The following is a 16,364-nucleotide window of genomic DNA, read 5'->3' as shown; positions in this document are numbered from 1 at the left end:
AAGTTTAAAAGTCCAAGTGGTAAATTATCCTCTTTTGACTTTCTTATTACATCCACTATAACCAGATTAAAAACATACGAATTACACTATATGTTTCCCTGATTCGGTGATTTTTTTTTTTCTTAAACAAAGTCAATTCACTAAAATATCCTTTGATGCTCATTCAGCTAAAACCTCATACTTTTTTTTTTTTTTTTGCAAAGACATATTATTTGATCTGAAAATATTTTTAAGTGCCTGGAATCTATGTTTTTTAGCACTTGAAACTTTCTCTGGCCATCATAGCTTCTATTAGAGACTGTGAAACATTTTAGGATTATTGAACAAATATCAATTATGTCTGTGTCCTTAGTGTCTATCTGAATTGGAAATGTGCCATCTTTTACATCTTCACTAATAGAATTTTTAATTAGCTGTTGATACTGTCAATAATAGAGTTCACTATTATTTAAAAAAATGATTTGTCCAAGCAACTCCTTATCTACACTTTTGTTCTTTACTTTTTAAATCTGGTGCTTATTATTATTATCAGTGTAATTAAAATTTTTTTGTTTTATTTTTAGAGAGAGAGAGAGTACAAGCAGGGGAGAGGGGCAGAGGGAGAGAGAGAAAGACAGAGAGAGAGAGAGAGAGAAAATATTAAGCAGGTTCCATGCTCAGTGTAGAACCTAATGCAGGACTTGATCCCACGACCCTGTGGTCATGACCTGAGCTGAAATCAAGAGTCAGACACTCAACTGACTGAGCCACACAGGTGTGCCTATAATCAGGGTAATTTTTAAACAGAGCACTATACTTTCAAAAGCAGGCAAGAATTTTAGGCAAGATATTTTAATACATATTTACTAATTATTTTCCCACTGATTATTATGAGTTTATCAATTTTTAAAATTACATAAGTAAGTTATTTTACACCTGATATTATTTTTTTTAATTTTTTTTTAACATTTATTCATTTTAGAGACAGAGAGAGACAGAGCATGAATGGGGGAAGGTCAGAGAGAGAGGGAGACACAGAATCTGAAACAGGCTCCAGGCTCTGAGCTGTCAGCACAGAGCCCGATGCGGGGCTCGAACTCACGGACCTCGAGATCATGTCCTGAGTGGAAGTCGGTTGCCCAACCGACTGAGCCACCCAGGCGCCCCATAAACCTGATATTATTTTACACTTTTAAGTCAACTCACGATTTCGCTAAATATCTTCTCTCTACTGAGATGTAGGAAATAAAACAAGGAGAAGTTGCAATCTATGCCTCAAGAGAGTTAGGATCTAGACAAGGAAAAAAAAACCCCACGAAATTGCAGGAGAGTATATAATAAGGAATTATCTTGTAAGATAAAGACACTAATTTAATGGCAATGTGGACTCCTAATTATGGACTAGGATTTTAGTAACACTGCCTCCCTGAGAGAGCAGCTCTATGGCATCTGGTATATTACAAATGGCTGTTGTCATTTTTCATGAACCTCTATTTCCATTACAGTTTTTTATGCTTGCCCCTGAAATATAATCTGCACCGTGAATCCTGATTGAATCGGCTCCACATGCAGCACAGAAAAGATCCTCCTTTGATGGAGAATAAGCCAAGGACAGTGTCTCTCATCTACACACTCCAGCTTGGTGTTTGAATGAATGAAAGGCAAATCTTTTATTTCCGAAGGCTGAAATGAATGGTACTTAAAAATATTTTCGACTGGTTGAATTGAAGCCACTGGAAGAGGATGGGGACAGAAGCCCAATAAAAAAAAAAACCCAAACTCTCTAGGTCCATAGCATTTTCATTTGTTTGTGGAATGGATGGATTTCATTCACTTTCCCTTACTCGCTTGTCTCTCAGGACCTGGTTCAGTGATGTGGAAACAGGTGTTGATAGTCCTGATGGGTTGGCCACTATGCCTCAGTGATCCATTTCCACTGTTCTACTGCCAGTTACAAATGACCTCATGCTCCTTGACACCATTTCATAGCTCAGGGGAAAGTCTTATTTTTCTAACTATATAGCTTTGTTGGCCATTGATTTAGCCTATCCTGCCTGTTGGTTCCATTCTAGCAATTATTCACTTGAAAAATAAAATTAAAATCAGTACAGCTCATTCATTCATTCATCCATTATTCAACAATTGCTTATGGAGTGCCTACTCTGTGAAACATAATTTATTAGATGCCGGGAGAAATAGAAAAATGGTTATGACGTGGTCCTTGACTCAAGGAAATTACAAGCTAGTAAGGGAGAGAGGGCATGTTTGTAATCACAAACATCTACAATTCAGTGCAGCAAAGGAACAACAATAAGAACAATGGGTGTCTACCATGTGCCAAGTACTGCTCTAGATGTTTTAAGTATTTCGTCATATGTAAATTTCACAGGCGCTCTGAAACTAGACATTATTTCCCCTTTTTAAAAAAAGTTTTCCAAATGAGAAAGCTGAGGTTCAAAAGGTTTGACAAAATATGCACAGTCACACAGCTAGTACAGAAAAGAATCAGACTTTGAATCCACTGCTGTTTGATATTAATACTCATTCTCTTTCAACTAAACACCGTCTCTGAGAAAAATGGCAGGTTCACCATTTATTGAATGTCTCTGTGCCTGGCACTACTCTGAATGCTTCGCTTCAGTGTCTTGTTGATTCTTCACAACACTCTTATGATGCTACAATGGTTATACAGCCATTTTGCAGTCAACAAAACTAAAGATTGGCAAATAAGTTACTTAACCCAGGTTATCTAGTGGAAAACTTTTCTTCCAACCCAGGTAGTTTGGGAAGGTGTAATGGAAGAAGTGAGGTTTCACCGACTTTCCATTGATTTGGACCAACTGAGGCAGTGGGGGGAGGGTAGACAAATAAGGACCAGGGAAGCCATATTAGGAATGACACAGAGATGGGAAAGGGCTATGGTCATCTCAAAAAGAGTGAGCATTCTAGAGTGGTGGAGTATGTGGGCCATCTGGACCAGGACTACAAAGTATGACTGGAAAGCTAGGCTATAGTCAGATATCAGCCAACGAGTTTGGACTGTATGTAGTAGGCAATAGAGGGCCATTGAAAATTCTGGAGAGAGAAATGATCAAAGCTATTATTATGAATCCGCTTTCTCCATCCTGTCACATTTAACAATCTCTGCTTCAAGATACCAAGATTTCACAAAATATTATTTGTTTAAGTTCCTCCAAAAAACATGAATACTTACTGTTTCTCTTCTAAACAGCCAATTGTTATTACTGTTATTAAAAAAAAAAATGTTCTTTTCAAGTGACCTCTTGGAAAAGCAAACTTTTGTGCCATAGCCGAAACCACTTCAACCTCTTTAATTCTCAATACTAAAATCAAACAAAGGGCACAAAGCAGAATGAGGCAGGAGTTTGAGCCTGGGAAAGGGGTCAGATTCCTTTGGACATCAATCCGAAGTCAATTCACATGCACTGTGAAGTCATTAAGTAATTAAATTACAGAGCAAGGGCAGGCAGGTGGGCGAGAGTGGACGGGGAAGCAACGGACACATTTGTTCTGCTTCCACTCTAGACTGGATGCTAAATATTAGCAGACAAGAGTTATGCCCCACCCCTCAATGCAATACATGTAACAGGAATGCAAATGTGAGGATTTTGCAAATTTAATGACTGCGGTTACAAGTGTTCTCTTGTCACAGGCCTTGTGGACTTGGAGGGGCCGGCAGCTACTTGAGCTATTTGTGCCCCTCTGCCCTGAATTTGTTTCTATGGCTGCCAAGCCCCGGCTGCAGCCAGCACTCTCTCGCTCCTGTGCAGCTATCTCATGCCAAGCTTACTAGGCTTGAGGAGCAACTTCCAACCAGTGATCAATAAGAAATGAGGAGAAGCTTCTTGAATGGAAGTATCTGGCCTGAGGCCCAGCTGGGCAAAGTCTGAATTCAAGTTGGCCTTCTTCATCATGGCAGTATCCAATTCAGCTACTTTCACAGATGGTGTGTCTGAGTGCTCTGGGCCCCCAAAGATTACTGAATGGATTATCTGGGGTCTCGAATCCTCAGAGCTGACCCTGAGCACCTACAGTGAACCGGGTACTTGCTTCGTAAATACTCCTTTTTACAAAAGTCTGAGAGACAGAGTTCTCATTTAACAGATCAGAACACAGAGGCTTAAAGTAGTTAAGTAGCTTGAGAGTGTGTTCATTCAGTCAGGACTTTGACCCAGGTTGGCCCAGTCCTGGGTCTTCTAATCTTTCCACTTGGCCACATACCTCCCCTGGGCTATCACCTAGGCCAGTTGGTCTCCAACATGGCTATAAACAACAAGCACTTGAGAAATGGTTTTAAAATACACATCCTCAGGCTCAACCACAGATATACCAAGTATCCATAGCGGATTTATATCTATACATCCATGTTATCTAATTATCTGTTTATCTAAAACAGGGTTTAATTATCTGTTTATCTAAAACAGGGTTTAATTATCTGTTTATCTAAAACAGGATTTCTCAACTTGGGCACAGCTGACATTAGGGGCTGAATAATTCTTTATTGTAGGGGACTGTCCTGTGTATTGTAGGATGGTGAGAAACATCCTTGTTTTCTACCTACCAGATTGCAGTGGCACCTCCCTGCTAGGGCACAACTAAAAATGACTTTAGATATTATCAAATGCCCCTGGGGGGAAAAAAATCACTGCCAGTTGAAAACCTTTGTTATAAACAAACAAACAAACAAACAAACAAATCAAAGCAAACAATCTTCCCAGGAAATTTGGAATAGCATATATACACTAATGTTAATATATATTAATGTTTTTTATTTTTGAGAAAGAGAGAAAGCATGAGCAGAGGAGGGTCAGAGAGAGAAGGTGGGGCGGGGGGGGGGGGGGGGCGGACACAGAATCCGAAGCAGGCTCCAGGCTCTGAGTTGTCAGCACAGAGCCCGATGCAGGGCTCAAACTCATGATCTGTGAGATCATGACCTGAACCAAAGTCAGATGCTTAACCGACTGAGCCACCCAGATGCCCTGGAAAAGCATTTTTAAAGTTTGGTGTTTGCAAATCACAGGCCGAGTTTAGGATATCTACCTAAAGAATGTGAGGGGGGAGGGGGAAGCAGATTCTGGAAGATAATAGGTTGAGTATCTTTTCTACTTGCACAATTTACCAGCCTACGTGAACAATGACTAATCCTGGGCTCCAGAGCGGATGTATTGTCATGGATGCTTTCCAAAGCAGGATACAACATAGCATATGTCCAAATACGAAATAAAGACGAGATACCTTAGAAATTATGGAAAATGCTATTTGATTTATGAGTTTAATTTGTTCACGTTTTTCAGAGCACTTTTAGAGAATTAACTTTACTTGTATACTGTCCAGCACCAGACTGGTCCACAGTAAATATTCTGGATTCACTTAACTTTTATTTATTCATTCATTTTTTTTCTTTGAAAAACAAAACAAAACAAAACTGAGCAGTTGAAAAGGATTTTATTCAGACAACATGCATAAAACCGAGGTCTTCAAGTATTATTACTTTCATTTCATTTCATGATGATAAGAAGAGGGACTTTAGGAATACATCCTCAAAGTGGGTAATGCAAAGCCCCCATGAAAACAACTAATACAATGGAAACTTAACCCTCATTCCTAAGTCCTAGCCACCCAATGGCCTTCCACCCAGTCACAGTCAACAAACCTTTTGCGGGAAATGCTCTCCCCTGGGACTCCTGGGTGACTTAGTCGGTTGAGTACCCACTCTTGATTTCTGCTCACGCTATGATCCCAGGCTCATGGAATCTATGATCCCAAGGTCATGGAATTGAGCCCTGCCTCAGACTCTGCACTGGGGGGTGGGAGCCTGCTTGAGATTCTCTCTCTCTCTCTCTCTCTCTCTCCCTCTCTCTCTGCACCCCGTCTCCCTCACCCTCAAAAATAAAAGAAAAAAAGGCTCTCTCTCCTCAAGTTCCACCTCCACTCTACACAACCTCCACGGAAACAAATACATCTGTATCTCTGATTGGCATAAATCCAGTGAAGTATCAAAGTTTGTTTATTATGTTGAATATGTTTTTATGTGTATACTAAAGGCAAATATCCAGATCAACAGAATTTAGAGCTTCTTCCCAAGTGTTTATCAGATTAGGCATTCTAAACATTTCTATGAGATCACTGTGGGTAGTTTAGTATAATTCCTTGTCTGAATGTATTTCAACAGCACCACAATTGAATGCAATAATATAATACGTCACTTCAGGGTGTTTGAATATAGGAGTATCCTTTTAAAACACTTTTTAAAAGAGCTGGTGTACTTTAATCTTAGAAGTTTGTCTAAATGACTATTGGAAAGGATGCCAGTCAAGTGATTCATTTTACGTATTAATCCGGCTCAGCTGACAAGTAGTTGCTAATACAGCACTTCTAACATTGATTCTAATTCCATAAAAGGATTTTGGCTCATAAAAAATGCTGGCATGGCATCAGGATGTAGGTGTTCCTATCTCATCTATTGGAATATAGTAATGGGCCAAATTTTGCTGGTGACCACAAGCATTCTGAGAAGACAAATGTTACAAAGAGCAAATAAATGTACGGAGATTAAAGACACCTGCCTTTCCCCTGTGTCTCGCTCTTTCGCCCCTCAAAGTAAAAGGTAAATCTTGGAAGATGAACTCTGAATGAGGTGTGGTAGGGGTGTCTTCCCTCTCTCTGCCCCATCTCCTCTGCTTTTAACTCTTATTCTAGGAAAAAAGGCAATTCTTACCCTAACACAAGCATCAATAGTAATTACTGGGATATGGCAAATATCTTTTCATTCACCATGACGGTTAGTGCTATGAAAAACAAAAATCTGACAGCTTCTTTCTGTCAGCCTAAAATGAGACCCTGACCTTGTCCTGGGAAACACCATCTAGTCATATTTTCCTTAACTTCCATGCAGTGATGATCTAATAAGAATCTAAAAGTAATTAACTGGATCTCTTTTAGCCAACCAAAGCCTTATTCAAATACACATTTTTATCAGGATTCTAAGGGAGCCATAAATTGGGGCATTTTGAAAAACTGGGATCTAATCCAGTCCATGATCTGACGAGGGTTCAGTGGTAATAATAAATTGGGACTATTAAGACCGGGAACCATTCCAACATTTTATTTTGCCCACACCACAGGACCTAGCAAATTCTACTGCAAAAGACAGGGATATTCAGTGAGGAGTGAAACCATGCTGAATTAATCATTTGTATGTAATCATGCCAAAACATGGGTGTTTTCAACAGTTTAAATAGTGCCAAAGTTTAAGTTCAGTAAATAATTAATTATAGAGAGTCTCTTGGCAAATTAAAGAAAACAACCCTCTGATTCTTTAACAAAATACGCACTCTTTTTAGGATACAATAATGACACAATCCTATCAATTCTATTTGTCGCTCTATGTATTTCGGAGTGCCACATTTATGCAGGCTACAGCTAAAATATTATTTCAGAATATACTTTCCTTGTCCTTCTTAGAATACAGTAAGCATCCTCACTTTTCAGTATGAACAAATATTGGATAAACTCTAGCCTTATTCTGGTTTTCATTTCAATTTCCAGTAACATAAAAATCTCCCATAATTAAATAAAATGCTGAGAGGTTGGGAATAGATTTTCACCCACTTGTATTCTGAAACTATAAATGGTTTCTGAATGTTTTTATTTCTCTAAGATGAATTTCGTTTATGTGGGGAACTTGCAGCTGCATAATTAAATCTTGGTTTGCCAAATATCAAAAACACATGTATTGATTTAAACTAAGGGAATAGGCCACAAGCAGCTCAGTTGATAAGGCAAAAGAGAAGCCTCTGGAGCTCTTGGAAGGCTTCCTAAAGGAAAGAAAACTAAGAGCCCTGAATTCAGCCGCTGAAACTGATCAGCTTTCCTAAATCTTAGCTTCACTCTCACTTAGGCATTCCGTTCAGGCCGGTTGTTGAAAACAAGGGCCATATGTTTTCATGCTTCTCAACCCTGAAGCTGGGGGAGCTGCCTCTTTGCCCCTCATCTCCTCATTTATCCTGCTAAGATTCTAATAAGATCTGCAAAAACAATGTTTCATTAACACAGTAAATGAGCTCCCTTGCAAAGGAAACCCTGACATGGTATAAGAGTAAGAGAAGATCTTACAGCACAAACCCATATGTTGTTAAACTGTGCCCCCCTTCAGGAAGAGATTTCATTTAGTGAAATTTCATTTCAGGGTCAGTAATATGGGACTTTAATTGAAGACAGCCTTTTGGTGTCAATGGAGACTTTCCCCCCAGTACGATAATCCTAAATAAATGAGGGGGACATATTTTTCCTTAACCAAACTCCACCTGACTTTTGAGAAGGTATTAACAATACAAGTGCAACACGCATGTAGTTAGGTACTTTGTAGGTCCACGAGCCTGGTTCATTTCACACTTTGGAGAAGGTTACAGACATAAGTTAACGTCTTAGAATTAAACATCAAAAATACGTTTACTGGTTTGTGAAGACAATCTCTTGCTTTTGGCTCACCATATAATCAGAATGTTTGGAAAATGTTACTTTAATTTAGCTTGATTAAAAAATTCTAGGGGAAATAATCATTGGATATAATATTGGATTCATCCTTCCAGCAACGGATACCGGTATTTTGAACTTACGTTTTATTATGGCCAATCTCACCGAAGCATGAACAAAATGATGAGTTTATGTAAAACAGGGCTTCACTGCAATGGACTGTTTGACTTGTATCAGGAGAGGGCCCGTTCTTAGCTCAGGAAGTCAGATACGAGACTAAGAAAATCCTCACACACAACTTTGAGCAAGAAATTTGGGCTTATCCGCTCAGGTAAGAATAGTGCAAACACTGCCTTGAACCAATGCTATGGCAAGCTCAAGAAAGGCTGCTCTAGGAAATTCAAAGCAAATGTTTCTATACTTGGATATATTTACGTATTTATTTTTCAGACCCTATGATCTGGGAAAATCCATAGAAATCACCGAAGGACAAATGCAGCATTAATGATACACAATATGATTTCAGACACTATGTGGCTTAATGTAGATATATTAACTTACGTAGTTTTGCATCTATATATTTTACCTACTTGAATATACGAATATAAAAAGGATAATGAAAGTACTATATCAATGACTGAAGTTTATAAAACTCTGATATAGTCCAATACTTGCCTGATGCACTAATCCTTTCTCATCGTAATCATCAGCTTATTAGACATTTTCAGTGTCAACAAACTTACTGTCTCATGTGACACTCGAATTGTTAGGATGTTTTCCCTTCTATTAAGCTCAAGACTACCTCTCTTGAAATGATGATTATCCATTAGTATCCTCAAGAAAATAAATGAATGGATGAATAAGCAGAGAGAAAGAGAGGATAGAATGGATGCTATAAAATACATTTAATTCCTCTTTTATGTGAAAGTTCTTTGATCCTGTGAAATCAACTAAGTCTTATCTCTGCAGGCTATGTATTCCCCAGTCCTTCACCATTTTTCAAAAGATATGATTTAGTTGCTGTTATTCTGTGTGTGAGAGAGGCAATGGGATATTCCAAGTGTGATGTGAGTAGTGTAGAAAAAGAATTATTGTTTCTTCCTTCATTTTGCACATGAACTTCCAGTAATGCAGCCTAGGACTGGATTAAGTTTTTGGCAGGCATATCCTCATGTTGACTCATGCTAAACTTGCCCTCAACTAAAACCATCAGGCAATTTCTTTCATATATTTGGTATTAAGTCAAACCTTCCACATGTGTTTGTACAGTTTGTTTTGGGGCCTAAAATCGAGACTTTACACTTACTCCTATTAAGTTTTTTTTTTTATGTTTGATTCAGTCCATTGTTCCAGACGATTGTGTCCTCAATATACATTATCAACCCTTGCAGCTTCTTGACATTCACAATCTGATCACCAGCATTGATGCCAATGCTCAGCGGGCCAGAGTTAAAAAATAAATTTTGAAGAAAAACTTTGTTTTGCAAGTTTATATTGATGGAAATACTCATTAGCAATCTTTGGGTACAATTCCTCAAATAGCTACTAATCCTTCTAGCAATGGTTACGTCATGTGGTGTACATTTCTCTGTGTTAGCCACAGGAAAACATGAGACAAGGAAATTCTAATGTCCAGGAGAGTGCCCTTACTTGTAAAGTCCAGAGGTTAGAACAGGGTTTTCAGCCTACACACGATTGACAGTTTGAGTCAGATAACTTATTGTTAGGGAGCAGGGCTGCCTTGAGCATTGTAGAACGTCTGGCTGCATTCCCGGTCTCTACCCAGCACCTGGCTGTAGCAACCCCCTTATCATGCCCCTCCCTCCCTAGAAGCTGTAACAATCAAAAATGTCTCCATATACAGCCAAATGTTTCGCTGGGAGTAACAGTGTCCCTCCTTAACTGAGAACCACTGTTCTGGATTCTGCATTCCTCCAATGTAATCTTATAATTGGAGTCCACCTGTTATGGCTTTTTTTTTTTTAACCTTTTCATAGCTATAATTATGAATAGGCTATTCATATATAGCACCAAAACAATTCCTTATCAGGAATTAAATATGTGGATATGTTGAAATGAGATATGGAAATCATAAGAAAAATAATGAGGAGAGTGAAGAGGGGTAATATAATCCTAAAATTTAGAGTTGACATTAAATTAATCATTGGGTAAAATAGTTACAAGGAAATTGAACAGGAATTATATCATTTAAGAGGTCATCTATAAGGACTTTTGTATCTGCACGCTCATCAAAGTATGATTTGGAAGAGAGAAAAATGGAAACAGACTAAATGTTTGACAATAGAAGATAAATAAGTTATGGTATATTGCTCTCACAGACTATTAGAGAGTCATCAAAATGGCATATTTTCAACACATTAATGACATGGGGAAATGCTCACAATATAATGCTGTGGAAAAAGTGGGATGTTATATATGCAGCATAGATATCAAGTTTAAAAGAAAATACATACATAGGAAAAAAGATCACAAACTATTAATAGTGGTTGTAGAATTAGGCATGATCATATTAGCTTTCTTAATGCTTTTTTATGCCTCCAAAATTTTCTTCATGAAATTTTTGTAAGTTTTGTGTGCGTGGGTGGTACTGGGGGTAAACAATCCATATTCTCTTGGGTGAGTGAGCACTGGCGAGTGTTTTTCTTTTGTTGCCAAAAAAATATGCCAGTAAGGTAGAATGCTTCAAAGAGGACCCATAAGAAAAGATGACAATACTTTTAGACTGGCTTATTCAGTCCTCTTGGGGGAAAAAAAAAAAACAAACAACCTCTGCACATCCTTTCTCATAGGATAAGGATAGTTTAATGCTCCAACCAAATCCTGTCCCTTCAAGTTAGTGGTTCTCAGACTTTAGAATGCTGAAGAATCACATTGGGCTTACCTATCAAATACAGATGGCTGAGCTCTAACTCCAAAGATTCTGATTCTGTAAATCTGGTATGGGACTCAAACATCTTTAACACGCTCCCCACGTGATTCATTTTCATCAAGTGGTCTACGAACTACACTTTGAGAAACACAGCTAGAAGAGGTCATATGGTTTGATTTGGATGAATATTTTTAAATTTATGCTCCACTTTGGACAATTTCTTCCTGGTTATACACTAAATAGAGTTGGTATAAACCCTCAGGGGTATGCTGATTAACTGGCTCTTTGAGAAAACAAATCCAACTTATTGCATTTGCCAATTTCTGTGGTGTAAATACTCCCACTATGAACAATTTCAAACTACTAATGGCTTAATGACGAGCTCACAAAATTCCTGAAAGTTGAAAAATTGTCTCTCACAAGCTGATACAAGCTGGCTCCAGCACTGCACAATATATATTTTATTTAAGTGCTTTAAATCCTTCGAAGAAGGGATATGTTAATGAAAAGCTATTGTATCTATGACAGCTAGGATGAAACAAATAAGCAATAGGGCAGCTCGAATCATCTTAAGGTAACAAACTGCAAAGGCATTAGAAAAAAAGACAACTTTGTGAACTTTCATACACTGTTTCTTATTTTATTCTATTTTTTTTTTTCAATGGCCATGTCACAAAGAGTAATACGCTCACTGAGTTCTTTAAGGGTTGTGAATTGGTTTCTTATGGATGATGGAGAGCCAAGAAATGGGACTCAAGGTTTGGGAGCAATGCCAAATGTTCAGCCACCACCACCACCCTCTGTGGCCCTCAGCTCCTGCGCGGTTGAAATGCCCTCAGTCATTAACTCTACAGCACCCAACCATAAAAGCAACTCCTCCAACTTCTTCCCCTCACACAAGATTGAGACAATGTTGTCTCTAGGAAACCCATATCAGATGTGTTTTATGTGTTCATGTGTGGGAATTGGCCTAAGTGGAGGCTAATAGTAGAGTTCTTTCAATGTTTTGACCAAACGTATTTTAAGAAAATTGGACCTGAAGCCTATATAGCCAGCTGAGGTGAATTTACAGCCCTGCTTTTAAGAACAAAACTCCCTCAGGCACCTGCTTCCTAAAGGCAAAACCAGAAAGGAAATGAACTCTTGCTTAAAGACAACCCACCTAATTTTATGGGTTATCAATTTTCTAGCTGGCACACATTTCCCTTGCTACTAAGAGTAAACCCTTCCAACCCTGAGCAAGACAACCCTGGGTTGTCTCCTTTTTTTTTGAGCTACAAAAAAATGTGAAGTCTGAATTCTAGCAAACAGCTCCGTTTCCTGAAGATGAGGCAAGGATATGGTGTCTCAGTAAGTGAAGTCAGGGGAGCAGCAAAGATCTATGATGTGGACGCACCACATCGATGTCTTTGCCAATATACACATTAAAATCTTAGCCTGCATTGTATTTTATGTTACAGGATTACTGAATCTTGGACTATGATGGAGAATTCATCATTCCAGTTTTGGGGGTAGCTCTGTCAGGTGAATAGTCAGCAACAATATAAAGCACTTGATTTCCTTTTACCTGCATGCTGACCCTGGAAGTCAGCTTGTCAACCACTTTCACATGAGAAAGGACCAAATTGGGCTTCTTTCCTCGCTATTGATAAAGTTAGCTTTTATCAATGGGAATAGACTACAAGACAGAAGTCAAAGGTTAACAGGTATTCAGCCTGCTCTGTGCTAGAAAGGACGATGTATAAGTATGACTTTCTTAGTACACGTTACTAGAGTATTAAAATAAGCACAAGAACTGACTCTAAAAACTACAAGGACTACTGTTACTAATAAGCGAGTGACAAGCTGGACAAATCTGACTTCATGCGTGATGAAGTCAGAATCAAGTGCTTAAAATGATATGCTAGTTTTGTCATAATCTCCGTCTTTCTCCAAGATCCATTTAGTTGTGCAGGTGAAGAATTTTCAGGAGAAACATGAATATTCAATTACATGTTTCAAAATCAGACATTTACACATCAACGTGCGGTAAGTGTAGAGTTAACCTCAAAGATAAGTGAAGGGCCTCTTGTCCAAATGGAACATTAAGTTCCTCAAACAGGAGAATTCAGTCCTTGCAAACTGTCATTATTTCAGTAAACGAAACCGGCCCTTTAACAGATGGGCAACATACTTTGCAACTTGCTGATAGCCTAATAAAAGACACTGGCTTTTTAAAAATGAAGGACATGCGCTTCTCAAATTACACCACCCAAATGGATTTAGCAGAATAAAATTAAGAAGGCATACAACAGCTTGACAAAAATTAGGAACAGACTATGGAAATTTGATAGTTCTAAACATCAACATCAAAATGACCTTTTTATTAGAAAAAAAAAACCTCATTGTTTAAACCATAGGAAAAATATACATTGATATAGTCAAAACTGGGGTAGGATATCTTGGAATTGTAAGTACTGATATAATAAAAACATAAAGTTAATTTCTTCTCCAAATATACTAAAAATTCCCCAGAAAGGCAGGTTCCTTTTACGTCAGGTACCTTTGCTTTTGTATTCACCTCTATGCTTCTTGAAATAAAATGTCTCCAGCTGACTGATGCAATAATCAAATTAAACACAGGCCATGGACCCAAACAAAATCAGGGGCTCAGCATTTCTGCTCACCTTTCTCGTTCTTCTTTCATTTTTTCCAGCTCCTCTTCCCTCAGGCTGCCATGCTTCCGAGTGCCCTTCTGCTCAGCCTTGCCTCCCTTATCATCTTTCTTCTTTCCAAATCTAGAAACACATGAAGCAGAAGATGTTAACACTAACCATGTTCTTTTGGCGGTAAATTTAAAATATTTATGAGATGAACTCATCAAACTGTAATTCTTTATTCTAAGTAGCACAAGATCATTTTGCATAAAATGGAAGTAAAATAAGATCCTGAAAGCGGAAAACTAATAGTCGCTAAATCCCTCTCCTTTCCTTCTCGTCCTTCCTTCCTTCCATCTTTCCACTGAGATATTGATTGTGCAGCATGCATAGAGTCGTGTGGTTAAAGACTAAAAATCTCAAACTACGAATTCACTAGAAATTTTAGAACTGAAAGGTTATCATTAATATATAACTCAAAACTGACTGAACTCCTAACCAGGCCTTCAGAGCCCCAAGTGGCCTTGACATTTAAAGTTGAAACTCCTGGGAAGAGATAATGATGGTGCTTCAAGGGACTTTGCCAAACACCTAGTTTACTGCTGTCATTTTGCAAATGAGCCCTTGGGCCTTGGCCACCCAATAAATCCGGGGAAGGCCCGGGATTAGAACTTGGGTTGTCTCCTTTACTGCACTGTCTCCTTCATGCTACATTCACTCTGTGGATGTAGCCCCAGTCTTCCTAAATCAGCCCAGTGTTAGTGCGCTCTCAGTCCCCTTGATGCCTGGCATATTTGTAGCTAATTCTGGCACAGTGGCAAGTATGATACCTTATTTCTTTTCCTCCAGCTTCACTGAGACATGATTGACGCATAACATTGTGTAAGTTTAATGTGTACAACTGCTGATTTGATATATTTCTAAGTTGCAAAATGATTGCCACCACAGTACTGGCTACCACTTTCATCCCATCACACAGTTACCGTTTCTTTTTTGTTGTGAGAGTATTTAAGATCTACTCTCTTGGTAACATTAGATCGTTAGTATTAGCTGTGATCACCATGCTGTCCATTAGATCCCAAACTTGCTAATCTTATAATGGAAAGTTTCACCTTTTGACCAGTGTCTCCCAAGTTTCCCCTCTCCCCAACCTCTGGTAACTACCACCCTGTTCTGTTTCTCTGAGTTTTCTTTTTTCAGATCCATAGTGTACATGTATGTGTGTCTGTGTGTGTGTGTGTAGGTGTGTGTGTATATATATATGTATATATATACACATATACATATACATATATGTGCACATGTATGCATATATACACACACATATACACTGCATCTTCTTAATCCATTCACCTGTTGCTGGACAATTCAGATGTTTCCATATCTTGGCTATTCTAAGTAATGCTGCAACGAACATGGGAGTAGAGATATTTCTGTGGGATCCTGAAGTCAATTCCTTTGGATGCATACCCAGAAGTAGAATTGCTGGGTCATAAGGTAGTTCCATTTTTAAAAAGCGTTTATGTAAATTCCAGTTAGTTAACATACGGTGTGGTATTAGTTTCCGATGCACAATATAGTGATTCAACAACTCCATACAACATCCAGTGCTCATCACAGCAAATGCACTCCTTCGTCCCCATCACCTATTTCACCCACCACCTTCATCCACCTCCCCTCTGGTGACCATCAGTTTCTTCTCTATAGTTAAGAGTCTGTTTCTTGGTTGGCCTTTCTCTCTTTTTTTTGGTCTTTGTTTTGTTTCTTAAATTCCACATGAGTGAAATCACATGGAATTTGTTTTTCTCTGACTTATTTCACTTAGCATAATACTCTCTAGCTCCATCCATGTCATTGCAAATGGCAAGATTTCATTCTTTTTTATGGCTGTGTGTGTACATGTTTGTGTGTATGTATGTATATATATACCACATCTTCTTTATTTATTCATTTGTCGACAGTCACTTGGGCTATTTCCATAATTTAGCTATTGTAGATAATACTACTATAAACAGCAGGGTACATGTATCCCTTTGAATTAGTATTTTTGTGTTCTTTGGGTAAACACCTAGTAGTGAAATTGCTGGATTGTAGTGTAGCTCTATTTTTAATTTTTTGAGGAACATCCACACTGTTTTCTACAGGGGCTGCACCAGTTTGCATTCCCACCGACGGTGCACAAGTGTTCCTTTTTCTCCACATCCTTGCCAATACCCGTTGTTTCTTGTGTTGTTGATTTTAGCCATTCTGACTGGGGTGAGGTGATAGCTCATTGTGGTTTTGGTTTGCATTTCCCTGATGTTGAGCATCTTTTCATGTGTGCGTAGTTCCATTTTTCAATTTTTTAAGGAACCTCCATGCTG

The 16,364-nt window shown here is 38.4% G+C and overlaps 1 protein-coding gene across 3 annotated transcripts in view; it reads right to left on the bottom strand.

The window, feature by feature from the left end:
• The window catches only part of PARD3B (par-3 family cell polarity regulator beta), a 1,015,886-nt gene that overhangs the window by 187,312 nt on the left and 812,210 nt on the right, over positions 1 to 16,364 (bottom strand). For all 3 annotated transcript variants that reach the window (XM_045480900.1, XM_045480902.1, XM_045480901.1), the window contains exon 19: positions 14,032 to 14,142. In XM_045480900.1, coding sequence (XP_045336856.1) covers positions 14,032 to 14,142 — 111 coding nt within the window. The remainder of the gene's footprint in view (positions 1 to 14,031; positions 14,143 to 16,364) is intronic.

Source organism: Leopardus geoffroyi, chromosome C1, assembly GCF_018350155.1.
Source record: "Leopardus geoffroyi isolate Oge1 chromosome C1, O.geoffroyi_Oge1_pat1.0, whole genome shotgun sequence".
Taxonomy (NCBI): Eukaryota; Metazoa; Chordata; class Mammalia; order Carnivora; family Felidae; genus Leopardus; species Leopardus geoffroyi.
Note: the sequence above shows the minus strand (reverse complement) of the source record. Positions and strands in the feature narration are given on the sequence as shown.